A 20,000-nucleotide genomic window follows, 5' to 3' on the forward strand; every position below is an offset into this window, starting at 1 on the left:
GTCCCTGTTTGCAGATGACGTGAAGTTGATGAGAAGAATACACTCGATCGAAGACCAGGCAGAACTACAAAGGGATCTGGACAGGCTGCAGACCTGGTCCAGCAATTGGCTCCTGGAGTTCAATCCCACCAAGTGCAAAGTCATGAAGATTGGGGAAGGGCAAAGAAGGCCGCAGACGGAGTACAGTCTAGGGGGTCAGAGACTACAAACCTCACTCAAGGAAAAAGATCTTGGGGTGAGTATAACACCAGGCACATCTCCTGAAGCGCACATCAACCAAATAACTGCTGCAGCATATGGGCGCCTAGCAAACCTCAGAACAGCATTCCGACATCTTAATAAGGAATCGTTCAGGACCCTGTACACCGTATACGTTAGGCCCATATTGGAGTATGCGGCACCAGTTTGGAACCCACACCTAGCCAAGCACGTAAAGAAACTAGAGAAAGTGCAAAGGTTTGCAACAAGACTAGTCCCAGAGCTAAGAGGTATGTCCTACGAGGAGAGGTTAAGGGAAATCAACCTGACGACACTGGAGGACAGGAGAGATAGGGGGGACATGATAACGACATACAAAATACTGAGAGGAATTGACAAGGTGGACAAAGACAGGATGTTCCAGAGATTGGACACAGTAACAAGGGGACACAGTTGGAAGCTGAAGACACAGATGAATCACAGGGATGTTAGGAAGTATTTCTTCAGCCACAGAGTAGTCAGTAAGTGGAATAGTTTGGGAAGCGATGTAGTGGAGGCAGGATCCATACATAGCTTTAAGCAGAGGTATGATAAAGCTCACGGCTCAGGGAGAGTGACCTAGTAGCGATCAGTGAAGAGGCGGGGCCAGGAGCTCGGACTCGACCCCCGCAACCTCAACTAGGTGAGTACAACTAGGTGAGTACACACACACACACACACACACATATGACACTGGAGGACAGAATAGATAGGGGGACATGTTAACAACACATAAGATACTGAAAGGAATTGACAAGGTGAATAGGGACAGAATATTTCAGAGATGGGACACAACACTGGGACACAACACTGGGACACCACACTGGGACACAACACTGGGACACAACACTGGGACACAACACTGGGACACAACACTGGAACACAACACTGGGACACAACACTGGGGCACAACACTGGGGCACAACACTGGGACACAACACTGGGACACAACACTGGGACACAACACTGGGACACAACACTGGGACACAACACTGGGACACAACACTGGGACACAACACTGGGATACAACACTGGGACACAACACTGGGACACAACACTGGGACACAACACTGGGATACAACACTGGGACACAATACTGGTACACAACACTGGAACACAATACTGGGACGCAACACTGGGACACAATACTGGGACACAACATTGGGACACAACACTGGGACACAACACTGGGACACAACACTGGGACACAACACTGGGACACAACACTGGGACACGACACTGGGACACAACACTGGGACACAACACTGGGACACAACACTGGGACACAACACTGGGACACAACACTGGGACACAACACTGGGACACAACACTGGGACACAACACTGGGACACAACACTGGGGCACAACACTGGGACACAACCATGGGACACAACTCGAGGTGCCCCGTGACTTGGTGGCAAAAGCTATCGCTTTATACGGTGAGGGTTCGGGTTCGATTCCCGGCGAAGGGGTGGAAACATCGCACGTGTTTCCCTACACCGGTTGTCTATGTTCACCCATCAGTGAAATGGGTACCTGGGTGTTAGTGGACTGGTGTGGGTCGCATCCTGGGACAACACTAACCTAATTTGCGGAAAATGCTCAGCATAACAAGCGGCTTTCTATATAGTAGTATGTCATTGATGTCAGCTATGGTCTGTATAACATGTACTTGTAGTAAATAAATGAAATTATGAGTCACAGGAATGTTAGGAAGTATTTTTTCAGTCACAGAGTTGTCAGGAAGTGGAACAATATGGAGAGCGATGACGTAGAGGCAGGATCCATACATAGCTTTAAGAAGAGGCACGACAAAGCTATATATTGTAATATGAACTGATGGATCTAAAGGAGGAAATGACTGAAGAGAAAGCCATGCACAGTTTCAGGAGTAGGTATGATAGATCCCAAGATACCATAAACCAGTAATTCCTTTGTGGTTTAAAAGTCTTTCAAAAACTCTGTATTGGTAAAACAATTACAATTAAAAATTCATTCAGGAGAGAAATGGTGTAGGTGATTGTAGTGATTGTAGTGCCCGTAGTGATTGTAGTGATTGTAGTGCCCGTAGTGATTGTAGTGCCCGTAGTGATTGTAATGATTGTAGTGCCCGTAGTGATTGTAGTGATTGTAGTGCCCGTAGTGATTGTAGTGCCCGTAGTGATTGTAGTGATTGTAGTGCCCGTAGTGATTGTAGTGATTGTAGTGCCCGTAGTGATTGTAGTGTCCGTAGTGATTGTAGTGATTGTAGTGCCCGTAGTGATTGTAGTGTCCGTAGTGATTGTAGTGTCCGTAGTGATTGTAGTGATTGTAGTGCCCGTAGTGATTGTAGTGTCCGTAGTGATTGTAGTGATTGTAGTGCCCGTAGTGATTGTAGGATTGTAGTGCCCGTAGTGATTGTAGGATTGTAGTGCCCGTAGTGATTGTAGTGATTGTAATCTTCGTAGTGTTTGTTTAAGAACATCGGAGTAATTGGAACACTTCAAGGTTCACTCTGGAGTCGATTTTGTAAACCATTTGATCAAAACAGCATTTGTGTTAATGGGAAGGAATCAGAGCGGAAACACGTCACGAGCAGTGTTCCACAGGAGTCAGTGTTAGCCCCTTTGTTGTTCATAATATACATTAACGACACAGATGGGGGAATAAACAGTGACATAGGCAAGTTTAACGGTGGCACTTAATTAGGCCGTTATATAAATCCTTGTGAGATCACTAGAGCGCTGCAGGATGACCTGAATTGATGCAATGGTCAGAGATTGGGCAGATACAGTTTGATAAAGAGAAATGAGAGGAAAAAGAAATAACTATGGCACTTATAAAGTGCCATAATGAGAAAAAAATTAGGAGTTCTGTTTAGCAGTAATGTGAAACGAAGACAACAGTGCATAAGTGTTCTCAGTGAAGGTAACAGAATTCTTGGCTTCATATCAAGAAGCATAAATAATAGAAGTCCTCAGGTTGTTCTTCAACTCTATATACCTTTGATAAGACCTCATCTAGATTATGCTGCACAGTTTTGGTCACCGTATTATAGAACGGATATAAATGCTCTGGAAAACGTACAAAGGAGGATGACAAAGTTGATCCTATGTATCAGAAACCTTCCCTATGAGGATAGACTGAGGTCCCTGAATCTGCATTCTGTGGAAGGGCATAAAATAAGGGCCGATATAACTGAAGCAAACGAGTGAAAAAATGGAATAAATAAAGGGGATGCGAATAAAGTCATAGAAATATCTAACCAAGACAGGACTCTCAGCAATGAGTTCAAGTTAGACAATATAGATTTAGAAAGAATATAGGGAGCAAGCTTTCAGTCTGACCTGCTTAGCATGAGTCAATAGGCCTACTAATGTGCTGCTGATTTCTTATGTTTTTATGCAGGTAAACCTTATAGACGTACAGAATATCTGAAAACCTTTAAAAATGCAATTTAATAACGACATAATTCATGCAGGATACAAACTACATCAACTTTCAAAGTATTTAAAGGACGTAACAAGAAACTCTCACCTAAAACACTCTTGAGGGTTTATAAACTAGAGCAGCTCTAGCCATATTAAGAGTGTCTAAAGGCTTTTCCAGAGAAATCATAACTAAACAGACATTTAAGAGTTCATAGAGGGGAGAGACATTATCAGCGTTCAGAGTGACTAAAGGCCTTTTAAACAAATTCATACGTAAACATTCATTTCAGAGTTCATGCACAAGAGAAACAGAGAGTAAATGGCATAAAAAAAGTACCACAGGTGGGGTTAGAACCCAGGATTAGAGAGTCATAAAACTCCAAACCGACGCGTTAGCCGTGGTAACACCGACGAGATGTGGAAAGGACACCTGGGACATTTATTACAGGACATTTATTACGACTGACTTCCTCAGTCGCTAGGACCGAAGAAGCCATTTGTGGCGAAACGTTTCAAGTGATAAATGTCTTGAACTGTACACAAATGTCTTTTTCCACACACAGGGAAACCATATCAATGTTAAGAATGTTGACGATATAGGGCCAGGAGCTGAGAATCAACCCCACAAACACAACTCAGTGAGCGCACCAACACCAACCACAAGCGAGTGACAACACACTCAAACACTCCACCAAACATACAAATATGAATTAAAAACTCAAAGACTTCGACCAAAATACTTCAAATACAAATTGTCTAAGAGAAACTCTTTCTATATATATAGAAGAAAATACCACAGTAAAGTATTACGTATCACGAGAGGTAACAGAGACGGTCATGACACAAATATTTGGCCAGAGATAAGCTCATGACAAAAGTGTTTGGTCAGAGATAAGCTCATGACAAAAATGTTTGTCCAGAGATAAGCTCATGACAAAAATGTTTGTCCAGAGATAAGCTCATGACAAAAATGTTTGTCCAGAGATAAGCTCATGACACAAATATTTGGCCAGAGATAAGCTCATGACAAGAGTGTTTGGTCAGAGATAAGCTCATGACAAGAGTGTTTGGTCAGAGATAAGCTCATGACAAAAATGTTTGTCCAGAGATAAGCTCATGACAAAAATGTTTGTCCAGAGATAAGCTCATGACAAAAATGTTTGTCCAGAGATAAGCTCATGACAAAAATGTGAGGCCAGAAGTAATTATGAATATTGATAGAAAACGCTAGACGAACTCCACAGTGTTACCTCACACATTAATAACAAGACACACGAATTCTATGGTGTGACTGAGAGCTGTGGTTAATCTCACTTATGTACTTATTCTACCGTGTAGACTGCAGTGTGAACCTCTTGATTAATTCTCACCATGCTAGAGCTTGTGTCAAAAGAGTGTATGTAACGCACCAGTAAGAGTATTACTTTTGTATTCAGGGTTAAGTATCAGGCATATCAGGCGTCACACAGCGTCTGGGTAACGATAGGCGGACAGATTGTATCTAAGGAAAGGGATGTTAGCTAAAATTCCTTGAATAAACAATCTTTTAAAGGGAAGGTCGCTTCAGTAACTTTGACCAAGAGACCTCTACCAGCTTCCAGGTGTTTGTGTGTGTGTGTACTCACCTAGTTGTACTCACCTAGTTGAGGTTGCGGGGGGTCGAGTCCGAGCTCCTGGCCTCGCCTCTTCACTGATCGCTACTAGGTGACTCTCCCTGAACCGTGAGCTTTATCATACCTCTGCTTAAAGCTATGTATGGATCCTGCCTCCACTACATCGCTTCCCAAACTATTCCACTTACTGACTACTCTGTGGCTGAAGAAATACTTCCTAACATCCCTGTGATTCATCTGTGTCTTCAGCTTCCAACTGTGTCCCCTTGTTACTGTGTCCAATCTCTGGAACATCCTGTCTTTGTCCACCTTGTCAATTCCTCTCAGTATTTTGTATGTCGTTATCATGTCCCCCCTATCTCTCCTGTCCTCCAGTGTCGTCAGGTTGATTTCCCTTAACTTCTCCTCGTAGGACATACCTCTTAGCTCTGGGACTAGTCTTGTTGCAAACCTTTGCACTTTCTCTAGATTCTTTACGTGCTTGGCTAGGTGTGGGTTCCAAACTGGTGCCGCATACTCCAATATTGGCCTAACGTACACAGTGTACAGGGTCCTGAACGATTCCTTATTAAGATGTCGGAATGCTGTTCTGAGGTTTGCTAGGCGCCCATGTGCTGCAGCAGTTATTTGGTTGATGTACGCTTCAGGAGATGTGCCTGGTGTTATACTCACCCCAAGATCTTTTTCCTTGAGTGAGGTTTGTAGTCTCTGGCCCCCTAGACTGTACTCCGTCTGCGGTCTTCTTTGCCCTTCCCCAATCTTCATGACTTTGCACTTGGTGGGATTGAACTCCAGGAGCCAATTGCTGGACCAGGTCTGCAGCCTGTCCAGATCCCTTTGTAGTTCTGCCTGGTCTTCGATCGAGTGAATTCTTCTCATCAACTTCACGTCATCTGCAAACAGGGACACCTCAGAGTCTATTCCTTCCGTCATGTCGTTCACAAATACCAGAAACAGCACTGGTCCTAGGACTGACCCCTGTGGGACCCCGCTGGTCACAGGTGCCCACTCTGACACCTCGCCACGTACCATTACTCGCTGCTGTCTTCCTGACAAGTATTCCCTGATCCATTGTAGTGCCTTCCCTGTTATCCTTGCTTGGTCCTCCAGTTTTTGCACCAATCTCTTGTGTGGAACTGTGTCAAACGCCTTCTTGCAGTCCAAGAATATGCAATCCACCCACCCCTCTCTCTCTTGTCTTACTGTTGTGTGTGTGTGTGTGTGTGTGTGTGTGTGTACTCACCTAGTTGAGGTTGCAGGGATCGAGTCCGAGCTCCTGGCCTCGCCTCTTCACTGATCGCTACTAGGTCACTCTCTCTGAGCCGTGAGCTTTATCATACCTCTGCTTAAAGCTATGTATGGATCCTGCCTCCACTACATCACTTCCCAAACTATTCCACTTACTGACTACTCTGTGGCTGAAGAAATACTTCCTAACATCCCTGTGATTCATCTGTGTCTTCAGCTTCCAACTGTGTCCCCTTGTTACTTTGTCCAATCTCTGGAACATCCTGTCTTTGTCCACCTTGTCAATTCCTCTCGGTATTTTGTATGTCGTTATCATGTCCCCCCTATCTCTCCTGTCCTCCAGTGTCGTCAGGTTGATTTCCCTTAACCTCTCCTCGTAGGACATACCTCTTAGCTCTGGGACTAGTCTTGTCGCAAACCTTTGCACTTTCTCTAGTTTCTTTACGTGCTTGGCTAGGTGTGGGTTCCAAACTGGTGCCGCATGCTCCAATATTGGCCTAACGTACACGGTGTACAGGGTCCTGAATGATTCCTTATTAAGATGTCGGAATGCTGTTCTGAGGTTTGCTAAGCGCCCATATGCTGCAGCAGTTATTTGGTTGATGTACGCTTCAGGAGATGTGCCTGGTGTTATACTCACCCCAAGATCTTTTTCTTTGAGTGAGGTTTGTAGTCTCTGGCCCCCTAGACTGTACTCCGTCTGCGGTCTTCTTTGCCCTTCCCCAATCTTCATGACTTTGCACTTGGTGGGATTGAACTCCAGGAGCCAATTGATGGACCAGGTCTGCAGCCTGTCCAGATCCCTTTGTAGTGTGTGTGTGTGTGTGTGTGTGTGTGTATGTGTGTGTGTGTACTCACCTAGTTGTACTCACCTAGTTGAGGTTGCGGGGGTCGAGTCCGAGCTCCTGGCCCCGCCTCTTCACTGATCGCTACTAGGTCACTCTCCTTGAGCCGTGAGCTTTATCATACCTCTGCTTAAAGCTATGTATGGATCCTGCCTCCACTACATCGCTTCCCAAACTATTCCACTTACTGACTACTCTGTGGCTGAAGAAATACTTCCTAACATCCCTGTGATTCATCTGTGTCTTCAGCTTCCAACTGTGTCCCCTTGTTACTGTGTCCAATCTCTGGAACATCCTGTCTTTGTCCACCTTGTCAATTCCTCTCAGTATTTTGTATGTCGTTATCATGTCCCCCCTATCTCTCCTGTCCTCCAGTGTCGTCAGGTTGATTTCCCTTAACCTCTCCTCGTAGGACATACCTCTTAGCTCTGGGACTAGTCTTGTTGCAAACCTTTGCACTTTCTCTAGTTTCTTCACGTGCTTGGCTAGGTGTGGGTTCCAAACTGGTGCCGCATACTCCAATATGGGCCTAACGTACACGGTGTACAGGGTCCTGAATGATTCCTTATTAAGATGTCGGAATGCTGTTCTGAGGTTTGCTAGGCGCCCATATGCTGCAGCAGTTATTTGGTTGATGTGCGCTTCAGGAGATGTGCCTGGTGTTATACTCACCCCAAGATCTTTTCCTTGAGTGAGGTTTGTAGTCTCTGACCCCCTAGACTGTACTCCGTCTGCGGCCTTCTTTGCCCTTCCCCAATCTTCATGACTTTGCACTTGGTGGGATTGAACTCCAGGAGCCAATTGCTGGACCAGGTCTGCAGCCTGTCCAGATCCCTTTGTAGTTCTGCCTGGTCTTCGATCGAGTGAATTCTTCTCATCAACTTCACGTCATCTGCAAACAGGGACACCTCAGAGTCTATTCCTTCCGTCATGTCGTTCACAAATACCAGAAACAGCACTGGTCCTAGGACTGACCCCTGCAGGACCCCGCTGGTCACAGGTGCCCACTCTGACACCTCGCCACGTACCATGACTCGCTGCTGTCTTCCTGACAAGTATTCCCTGATCCATTGTAGTGCCTTCCCTGTTATCCCTGCTTGGTCCTCCAGTTTTTGCACCAATCTCTTGTGTGGAACTGTGTCAAACGCCTTCTTGTAGTAAAGGAAAATGCAATCCACCCACCCCTCTCTCTCTTGTCTTACTGCTGTCACCATGTCATAGAACTCCAGTAGGTTTGTGACACAGGATTTTCCGTCTCTGAAACCATGTTGGCTGCTGTTGATGAGATCATTCCTTTCTAGGTGTTCCACCACTCTTCTCCTGATAATCTTCTCCATGATTTTGCATACTATACATGTCAGTGACACTGGTCTGTAGTTTAATGCTTCATGTCTGTCTCCTTTTTTAAAGATTGGGACTACATTTGCTGTCTTCCATGCCTCAGGCAATCTCCCTGTTTCGATAGATGTATTGAATATTGTTGTTAGGGGTACACATAGCGCCTCTGCTCCCTCTCTCAATACCCATGGGGAGATGTTATCTGGCCCCATTGCCTTTGAGGTATCTAGCTCACTCAGAAGCCTCTTCACTTCTTCCTCGGTTGTGTGCACTGTGTCCAGCACTTGGTGGTGTGCCCCACCTCTCCGTCTTTCTGGAGTCCCTTCTGTCTCCTCTGTGAACACTTCTTTGAATCTCTTGTTGAGTTCTTCACATACTTCACGGTCATTTCTTGTTGTCTCTCCTCCTTCCTTCCTTAGCCTGATTACCTGGTCCTTGACTGTTGTTTTCCTCCTGATGTGGCTGTACAACAGTTTCGGGTCAGATTTGGCTTTCGCTGCTATGTCATTTTCATATTGTCTTTGGGCCTCCCTTCTTATCTGTGCATATTCGTTTCTGGCTCTACGACTGTTCTACTTATTCTCCTGGGTCCTTTGCCTTCTATATTTCTTCCATTCCCTAGCACACTTGGTTTTTGCCTCCCTGCACCTTTGGGTAAACCATGGGCTCATCCTGGCTTTTTCATTAATCCTGTTACCCTTGGGTACAAACCTCTCCTCAGCCTCCTTGCATTTTGTTGCTACATATTCCATCATCTCATTAACTGGCTTCCCTGCCAGTTCTCTGTCCCACTGAACCCCGTTCAGGTAGTTCCTCATTCCTGTGTAGTCCCCTTTCTTGTAGTTTGGCTTCATTCGTCCTGGCCTTCCTGCTTCTCCCTCCACTTGTAGCTCTACTGTGTATTCGAAGCTTAAAACCACATGGTCACTGGCCCCAAGGTGTGTGTGTGTGTGTGTGTGTGTGTATGTGTGTGTGTGTGTGTGTGTGAAGCAATGCTTTAGCTTCCTCAGTAGTTGCTAAAAGTTCTTCTCATGATATTTGGTCAACGTTCATTACAACAGTCAACCACAGGTTTCCTTTCCGGTGTGAACTGTCATCAGAGGTCAGGTGATCAGGCAGTAATTAGTGGTGGTGTCAGGTTGTTGGTCAGTGGTATATAAGGTGACAGTGACGGCTGGTGGACAGTGTCAACTGTTACTCCCTGACAAGAGGATTCCTGCACCTGGCCAAGATGGTCTCCACAGCTGTGAGTGACACATAAACAGTGTCAGAGTGCCACAAAACTGTCAAACATTGCACTCACTTTTCCCATACAGTGCCAACTATATTATAGTCTTGGTTTTCAAGCTACTTAACAGTTCATAAATCATAAGTAACGTCAGTATCATGTTTATTTACTTACTTATACTTATAAGAGCAGAATTATGTGTGTTTAGGTATCAGTGTTTATGTCTGTGTTTATGACTGTGTTTATGTCTTTGTGTGAGTTAATAAAGGTTAGAAGTATTTATAAAAACATTGTTAAATAAACACAAAGATAATAAATATATTAGTTAATATGTTAATTATTTGTTTCAGACATTGCGAGTGATGAGTGTGATGTGTTGTCTGCTGGTGGTGACTCTGGCCAGACCAGAGGCTGCTCCTACTGCTGGCTCAGGCTATGGCGGCTATAGTCGTGGATATGGCGGCTATGGTGGTGGATATGGCGGTTATGGTGGAGGATATGGTGGATATGGCGGCTATGGTGGAGGATATGGCGGTTATGGTGGAGGATATGGTGGCGGTTTGGGTGGATTTGGCGGCCTGGGAGGATATGGTGGTGGTTTCCGAGGCTTTGGAGGTGGTTTCGGAGGTTATGGAGGCGGTTATGGAGGCGGCTATGGAGGAGGCTATGGAGGAGGCTATGGAGGAGGCTATGGAAGAGGCTATGGAGGAGGCTACGGGTATGGCCGCTAAGGACATGCAGACTCCAGTAAGCATTATTTACTGACCTAAACTTATTAAAGTCTCCCATTAAAAAAAAAAAAAAAATTTACCCAGACTCCTCCACAATTTTTACTCATCTAAAAACATTTTCTCAAAAAATTAAAATTTCATCCATATATCACCATTTTTTGGAGTTTTTGCCATTTCTAGAAATAAGTATTTTGAACTGAACTCATAAAAAGACTTATAAAATAAATATAACAATTATAATCAGGCAAATAATCGTATATATATTTGATTAAAATTATATTTTTAACTACGTAGATTTTTTTTTCTTTACAGAAACAATTATTTGGAGAATCTCAAAGTCAACTTCTTAAATAATTTACATTAATAAATATGTTCAAGTGTCGGTGTTATGTTTTATGATTCCATCTGGATGTTGTGATAGTGTCAGCTGATGCTGTGGTGAGACCAGCTGATGCTGTGGTGAGATCAGCTGATGTTGTGATAGTGTCAGCTGATGCTGTGGTGAGATCAGCTGATGCTGTGGTGTGATCAGCTGATGTTGTGATAGTGTCAGCTGATGCTGTGGTGAGATCAGCTGATGCTGTGGTGAGACCAGCTGATGTTGTGATAGTGTCAGCTGATGCTGTGGTGAGATCAGCTGATGCTGTGGTGAGATCAGCTGATGTTGTGATAGTGTCAGCTGATGCTGTGGTGAGATCAGCTGATGTTGTGATAGTGTCAGCTGATGCTGTGGTGAGATCAGCTGATGTTGTGATAGTGTCAGCTGATGCTGTGGTGAGATCAGCTGATGTTGTGATAGTGTCAGCTGATGCTGTGGTGAGATCAGCTGATGTTGTGATAGTGTCAGCTGATGCTGTGGTGAGATCAGCTGATGTTGTGATAGTGTCAGCTGATGCTGTGGTGAGATCAGCTGATGTTGTGATAGTGTCAGCTGATGCTGTCATGAGATCAGCTGATGTGATAAAGATCATCTGATGGGAGTATTTAAACTTGTATGATTGCTTGGTTGGCATGTTGGGTTTGAAGCCTATCTACTACACGAGGGCCATTAAGGCCATCTATCACCTGTTCACCACCAATCATGAATACCTAGAGTGAGGGTTCCCTTCATTATAGGTGCCTTGATGCTTGAGGGCTCTTGTTTCCCTTAATAAGAAACATTTCGCCCACTAGGAACCTTATCAATTTAACAACTGAAGTAACCAAGTCGCTAGAGCGAAACATCTGTATTCTCTCAGTATACAGACTAATATTTCCTGTGCTTAGGGACTGATTCCCTACTATCCACTGTGGCAAACAAAACGAACATAACAAGAAGAACGACGTAAGAAAGACAAGAAACTGCCAGAGGAGTTGGACAAGCTCTATTGAAGCTGTAACAACTAGCTGTTAGAGATCAACCCAGAAGACATATATTAGAACTTGCTTCAGAATCTTTCCTGCGAGTACACTAAGTTCAACGATGGTTTGTTAAAACCTGCAGTAAACAGAACGATAGTCTGTTACTCCTACAATAAAGAGAACGATAGTCTGTTACTCCTACAATAAAGAGAACGATAGTCTGTTACTCCTACAATAAAGAGAACGATAGTCTGTTACTCCTACAATAAAGAGAACGATAGTCTGTTACTCCTACAATAAAGAGAACGATAGTCTGTTACTCCTACAATAAAGAGAACGATAGTCTGTTACTCCTACAATAAAGAGAACGATAGTCTGTTACTCCTACAATAAAGAGAACGATAGTCTGTTACTCCTACAATAAAGAGAACGATAGTCTGTTACTCCTACAATAAAGAGAACGATAGTCTGTTACTCCTACAATAAAGAGAACGATAGTCTGTTACTCCTACAATAAAGAGAACGATAGTCTGTTACTCCTACAATAAAGAGAACGATAGTCTGTTACTCCTACAATAAAGAGAACGATAGTCTGTTACTCCTACAATAAAGAGAACGATAGTCTGTTACTCCTACAATAAAGAGAACGATAGTCTGTTACTCCTACAATAAAGAGAACGATAGTCTGTTACTCCTACAATAAAGAGAACGATAGTCTGTTACTCCTACAATAAAGAGAACGATAGTCTGTTACTCCTACAATAAAGAGAACGATAGTCTGTTACTCCTACAATAAAGAGAACGATAGTCTGTTACTCCTACAATAAAGAGAACGATAGTCTGTTACTCCTACAATAAAGAGAACGATAGTCTGTTACTCCTACAATAAACAGAAAACAGCTGGGTTGTTCCTGCAGGAGGTTAAGAGAGTACTATTTCCCTTCAAGTTCACGTCACCTCAAGAATGAGTTGGCAGTGAAATTCCAGGTGTGGAAGGCAGTAATTAGCGGTTGTGGTTCAGGTGTTAGGTGAGATGCTGATGGTATATAAGCGATGCCTGGTGGACAGTGTCACCTGTGACTGCCCTGACAGGAGGATTCCTTGTACCTAGAGAAGATGGTCTCCAGAACTGTGAGTGTTGTCTAGTGTATTTGTATTCTAGACGGACGCTATGTGAGAAAAATGGCCCTCTTGCGGTGCTGAACACTGCTTCCTAGGCTGAACACTTGCTCCTAGGCTGAATACTGCCTCCTAGGCTGAACACTAGGTCCTAGGCTGAACACTTGCTCCTAGGCTGAACACTGCCTCCTAGGCTGAACACTACCTCCTAGGCTGAACACTTGCTCCTAGGCTGAACACTAGCTCCTAGGCTGAACACTACCTCCTAGGCTGAGCACTTGTTCCTAGGCTGAACACTAGGTCCTAGGCTGAACACTTGCTCCTAGGCTGAACACTTGCTCCTAGGCTGAACACTTGCTCCTAGGCTGAACACTGCCTCCTAGGCTGAGCACTTGCTCCTAGGCTGAATACTTACTCCTAAGCTGAACACTTGCTCCTAGGCTGAACACTGCCTCCTAGGCTGAGCACTTGCTCCTAGGCTGAATACTTACTCCTAAGCTGAACACTTGCTCCTAGGCTGAACACCAGGTTCTAGGCTGAACACTTCCTCATAGGCTGTGGGACTGATTACCTCATCTTCTAACCCTTTAGTCTTCTGTAGTGTACTGATAAAGTCACTGGTTGGCGAAACGTCGACTTAGTAGAGATACCCAGTTGTTAGATATGTTTAATTTGTCAACTTATCGGTACCATACACCTTTGATGTTGTTTTTCTCTCTTCCTCTCTACCCACATTCTTACCTCCCTGTTCCTGTCTACCTATATTCTTACCTCCCTGTTCCTGTCTACCCACATTCTTGTCTCCCTCTTCCTGTCTACCCACATTCTTGCCTCCCTCTTCCTGTCTACTCACATTCTTGCCTCCCTTTTCTGTCTACCCACAACCTTTCTTTTCCTGTCTATCCAAAATCTTTCTCACTTCTTTTCACTATTCCAATCCTTCGTATCCACGTTAAATCCATCTTTCTTACGTCCTTATAAACAAAAAATACGTAGGGTTACAGTCCCACCCTCCCTCTGTATTCTAGTGAAGAAGGCTGCTGAGCAGGCGAAATGTTTCTTCAATAGAGACAACCAAGTGCTGCACATGTGTCTCAACCATTAACACATGTTGAACATATGTTTCAGGTGATGGTGTCGGGTGTTGTGGCTGTGTTGTTGGTGTTGTCATCGGCCCATCCCGGAGCGTCGTCTGAGGTAGGAGGCTTCCGTAGCCAGCGCTCTGCCCATGGTGGCTACGCCAGTGGCTATGGCGGCTATGGAGGCTATAGAGGCGGCTTGGGTTATGGATACGGCGGCTATGGTGGCTATGGCGGCTATGGCAGCGGTTATAGACGTGAATATGGCGACTATAGCATCGGATATGGACTTGGATATGACGGCTATGGCACCGGCTATGGGCTTGGATACGGCAGTGGCTATGGCAGCAGTTATGGCAGTTATGGCAGCGGCTATGACAGCTATGGCAGTGGATATGGATACAGACACTGAAAGATAACTAAAACCAGTAAGTGAAATTCCAGAAAATAAATAATATTATTTAATGTCATTATTATTATTATTATTATTATTATTATTATTATTATTATTATTATTATTATTATTATTATTATTATTATTATTATTTATTTTAAATAAACATTTCTAAGCATCAATATGTATGATCAATACTCACCTGGTGTGGTAAAGTTGATGAACAAGGCGAAGATTGATGAGTTGATGACTTTTATTTAGATGGAAGAGGAGTGGACAGCTCTCAGGTGTTGCTCCCACGAGCACAGTAGAAGCGACTGTGGTAAACAGTGGGGAAACACTGTTATAGAGTCAACTCTCTTATAACGGCCTTTTATACAGTGGGATTTTTTGGGTAAATGCGATTGAAAAAAAAAATTAATGGCACGTATATGGAGGTCTTATTTTTAATTGGTGTTCAGTTCTGGATGGTCTCTTAAACCGCGTTTACTACTATCGATTAGTCTTAATAGGAGAATTTGCTTTAAGTACGAAAACACCCAAAAATCGCTCTGGAACCTCGAAATATGCCATAAAAGAAAGTTTTTCTCGGCTGCTCCGTAGATCATCGGCTGGTTAAGTTTACCACAGTGCCTGGAAAGGCTGGGTGAACTGCGCCTTCCTGGACTGTCACAATACCTTCGATGCGACCTCTTTACTGAAGGCTAATCTATTGACCAGACAAAATAGACTGGACTCTTAGAATACTACTACTACTACTACTACTACTACTACTACTAATAATAATAATAATAATAATAATAATAATAATAATATCTTTATTTCTACCAGTACATGTACAAGGTATACAGACCATAGCTGACATCAGTGACATACTACTATATAGAAAGCCTCTTGTTATACTGAGCATTTCCCGCAAATTAGGTCAGTTTTGTCCCAGGATGCGACCCACACCAGTCCACTAACACCCAGGTACCCATTTTATACTGATGGGTGAACATAATCGGTGAAAAGAAACACGCCTAGTGTTTCTACCCTCATTGGGAATCGAACCCAGGCACTCGCCATGTGAAACCAGAGCTTTAGTCACCAGGCCACGGGGCACCGGGGCACCGGGGCACCGGGTTCTTGAAAAATAAGATATAATTACACTTGTTCCATCTAGTCTGGAATTGCTGTACATTAACAGACTCTGTTAACGCAGGAGAAATTACAGACCTTGAGAAAGTACTGAGAACCTTTAACCCAAAAATAATTTTAATTAACCACTTAAATATATATACTTTCTTCATATTGAATTATAATGTCATTGTATTCTGTTATTTAAAATTAATATATTTTTAGATAGATTAGGATTTTTTATAAATAACTACAGTTTTGTTAAGACAGGATCGTTTAAATTTATTTTAGGCAATAACCCAGCCAAAAAAAAAAATGAGCATCGCACATGATATACACTGAGAATTGTATGTATTGTATATTGTATGTATTGTATATTGTATATACACATGACTGGTGGTGTAGAGGTGACAAGCAGCCTTAATGACCATCGTGTAGTCAATAGACTTTAAACCCCCATTAACTGTGTTACAAAGGTCTGAACTTTGCTCACACCTCTACAACACAATTCTCCTCAAATATTTGTTAAGTTATACCATGAATTAAGGAAAGATCCTGGACTTCACCTTACGAACCAGACAAAGCGAATGTGATAGTAATTATGTACAAGGTAGATTATAGTGGAAAAATGAACATGATATTAGAAGACGGAGGAAATTAGGTGCCTCTTAAGTGGCTCTACCGTTGTGAGTCATCAGAAATCAAACAATGGTAATCCAGTAACATTTATTCAGATTATTAATCCGGTGACAGAGGTACAATAAGGCTCTTGGAAGAGGGGGAGTGGGCCTAGTAGCGAAGAGTGAAGATTCGGGGCTAGGAGCTGTGAATCGACCCCTGCAATCACAATTAGGTCAGTACAATGTTAAAAGTAAATGAATCTTTTCCAGCGAAGGAGACACTTCGACTTCGACTGGAGATCTCTGTAAATTACATTTGGAATTAAATACTCGACTACCATAATTTTATCTTTCGATTACTAGAAAAATTATTTGTGTATGTGAACCGGAAAATATTGGGGCAGAGGGCAAGGGGAATTAGAAGGGATAAATATCTAGCAATGGATGGGATTTTAGGGGAAATTGTTCTCACAGTGGGCTAAGGTCACCAGAGGGTCCCATAAGGATCGGTACTAGCCCCATTCATAGGACTAATTTATGAAAATAAGTTGCCAGAACGCAAAACACAAAGGCATACACACACACACACACACAGCTGTGACTCGCCCCCCGCAACCACAACTAGGTGAGTACAAGATATTACAAGAACCCCAATGGAAATAAGTCACTTTGACTTTTTTTGGGTTATCCTGGGTAAGTTACACATATGTTACTATGTATGTTAATTTGTGTAACTATATTTATGTGTACCTGTACCTCAATAAACTTACACGCAGTGTGTGTGTGTGTGTGTGTGTGTGTGTGTGTTTGTGTGTGTGTGTGTGTGTGTGTGTATGTGTGTGTGTGTGGGTGTGTACTCACCTATTTGTACTCACCTATTTGTGGTTGCAGGGGTCGAGTCTTAGCTCCTGGCCCCGCCTCTGCGTGTGTGTGTGTGTGTGTGACGGATCATAGAGAATGGGATAATAGGGCTCGATACGGCCTGAGCCGTCAGTAGCCCTATAAACCACCAACACAATGACCTCTGGAAAGTGATGGAACAGAGACGTGACAACAAGATAAAGAAAGGTCATTCTTCGTCTTACCATGACCAGTCTAGACGCTATCGTCCGTATCCATGTACACGGCCGTACACGTATCCATCCCTGAAGCCTCCATATCCTCCATATCCGGCACCATATCCAAACCCACCAAATCCACCCGTGCTTCCGTAGATGCCATATGGTCTGCCATATCCACCAAAGCCGCTGCCAAATCCATATCCATATCCATATCCACCATATGGGCCTCCGTAGCCGCCAAAGCCACCGTATCCACCGTAACCACCATATCCACCATATCCAATATGGCTCACACTGTAGCTACGACCACCATGGGTTATATCGATGGTACCCAGAGCCAGCACCATCAACACCATCACCTGCAAACAACAGTCATTACCACATCAATACAGCATCATAACATCAACACAATATAGTCATGAATGGCTGCTACATCTGTATTACAGAAAGAGGCTCTATTAGGACGAAGTTTCGCCCTGTGTAGAGTAAAACGTTGTCCCAGTTAAAGAGTGTTCCAGCAATGTGTGACATTCTCACCAGAATTAAATGGTATATATAAAAGGATTCGTTATCCTTTCGTTGTGGCTTCAGTAACTTTTTTACTCGAGTGTGACGCTCTCAGCTGGCCTCAAGAGAGCACCAGCTGGCCTCAACACAAATGGTATCAACAGAACACCAGCTGTTGATCAGTGTCTGTGTCACTCACAGCTGTGGAGACCATCTTGGTCAGGTGCAGAAGTCCTCTTGTCAGGGAGTAACAGTTGACACTGTCCGCCAGCCGTCACTGCCACCTTATATACCGTCAATGGCTTACCTAACTACTGTAAATAACCACAAATTACCAACTACTTCATCACAGGTGTGCAATATTGCATCTACGGATGCGATAATGGGTTAGGATAGCCTCTCTAATTTTTAGGGTGGACCGACTAGTATCTCTCTCTCTCTCTCTTAGTATATAACTTTTACACACACACACACACCAGTCGTCTCCCACCTTGGCTGGGTGACCAGAAAAAGAAATATTTTCAGGAATCTTTTCTTCTTTTTACACTTAGTAATTTATACATGAGTAACGGGTTTCGAGCCTCTTGCTCTCGGCCTCTTAGCCGCCTCTTACGACACGCATGGCTTACGGGGGAAGGATTCTTCCCCCGTCAAGCATTCGTGTCGTAAGAACTATTTTCACACATCTCTCCCCGCAGCGCCGTATGACTCTTGCGGGCTTAGCGCTTAATTTAATAATAATATTACAATAATATTAATTATTTTGAATAATAATAATAATAATAATAATAATAATAATAATAATAATAATAATAATAATAATAATAATAATAATAATAATAATAATAATAATAATAAAGGGTTGTTGAGGTGGTTCGGACATGTAGAGAGAATGGAGCGAAACAGAATGACTTCAAGAGTGTATCAGTCTGTAGTGGAAGGAAGGCGGGGTAGGGGTCGGCCTAGGAAAGGTTGGAGGGAGGGGGTAAAGGAGTTTTCGTGTGCGAGGGGCTTGGACTTCCAGCAGGCGTGCGTGAGCGTGTTTGATAGGAGTGAATGGAGACGAATGGTTTTTAATACTTGACGTGCTGTTGGAGTGTGAGCAAAGTAACATTTATGAAGGGGTTCAGGGAAACCGGCAGGCCGGACTTGAGTCCTGGAGATGGGAAGTACAGTGCCTGCACTCTGAAGGAGGGGTGTTAATGTTGCAGTTTAAAAACTGTAGTGTAAAGCACACTTTTGGCAAGACAGTGATGGAGTGAATGATGGTGAAAGTTTTTCTTTTTCGGGCCACCCTGCCTTGGTGGGAATCGGCCAGTGTGATAATAAATAAAATAATAATAAAGGGGAAAGTGGCAGGTCTCAGGTCCCCGGTGTCTACCATGAACCTGAAGCCCAGCTCTCTGAGGACACCCAAGGCTTGCTCTCCCAGGGGGCCAAGGGTTTCTGATCCTATAGTAACGGAGCGGATATTGGCTAGCTAGGTCCCTATACTTGCTGAGTTTATGTGTAAGTTCATGTGATCAGCAGCACCGCTCAGCTGACCAGCACTAACTGGGATGCAGGTATAAGGGAGGGTGGGTGTACAAGTAGTCATACACCAATAGTCTGCTGTTCTTCCAGGGGCATTATGTGGTGCCATCATGGCGGCTGGTGGGCATATCTGGGTTACAGGCTAATAAATATAGAGATTCTCTCTTGGCTGGGCACTGGGCTGTGTAGTAAGGTTCATCTTGAAGCTTAGTTCAAACAACGCAGACCATTTTAGCCAGTAACCACCTTGCAACGTTTACTCTTGTTCCTAATGCGAAGAGAGGCAACAAGGTGGAGAGGCACTGCAATGTGAAGGGTTTGTTGCAGAAATTGGAAATGTTGGGAGAAAATCTCCTGAGTAACGTGCAGTCACAGCTTGCACCCTCTAACGTAACTGCAGAAATATTTTCCACGATGTTGCTCTCATAACTGGATTGTTTGTGAGTACAAGTCACAGCTGGTCTGGATGTATGCACTGAAAAGAATCCCACAGGCTAGTGGCACTAGTGTAGCTGGTGTCATCCACCCCTGCCAGCTTGAATATATTCTTTGGTAGAATTTACTTCGCCAGTTTATT

General features: G+C 43.7%; 2 protein-coding genes across 2 annotated transcripts; one reads left to right on the forward strand and one right to left on the reverse strand.

The window, feature by feature from the left end:
• Positions 1-9,863: 9,863 nt before the first annotated feature.
• Positions 9,864-10,666, forward strand: LOC128697912 (neuropeptide-like protein 31). The gene is made up of 2 exons (XM_053789911.2): positions 9,864-9,937; positions 10,270-10,666. The coding sequence occupies exons 1-2, from the start codon at positions 9,923-9,925 to the stop codon at positions 10,648-10,650; spliced, it is 396 nt and encodes a 131-aa protein (XP_053645886.2). The 5' UTR covers positions 9,864-9,922; the 3' UTR covers positions 10,651-10,666.
• Positions 10,667-16,399: 5,733 nt separating this feature from the next.
• Positions 16,400-18,153, reverse strand: LOC128697649 (neuropeptide-like protein 31). Its single transcript, XM_053789474.2, has 3 exons — positions 18,090-18,153; positions 17,408-17,742; positions 16,400-16,539 (listed from the first exon to the last, which is right to left on the reverse strand). Exons 1-2 carry the CDS (start codon positions 18,102-18,104, stop codon positions 17,425-17,427), a joined length of 333 nt encoding a protein of 110 aa, XP_053645449.2. The 5' UTR covers positions 18,105-18,153; the 3' UTR covers positions 16,400-16,539; positions 17,408-17,424.
• Positions 18,154-20,000: the final 1,847 nt, after the last annotated feature.

This window comes from Cherax quadricarinatus, chromosome 68 (assembly GCF_038502225.1).
Source record: "Cherax quadricarinatus isolate ZL_2023a chromosome 68, ASM3850222v1, whole genome shotgun sequence".
In the NCBI taxonomy this organism is placed as follows: Eukaryota; Metazoa; Arthropoda; class Malacostraca; order Decapoda; family Parastacidae; genus Cherax; species Cherax quadricarinatus.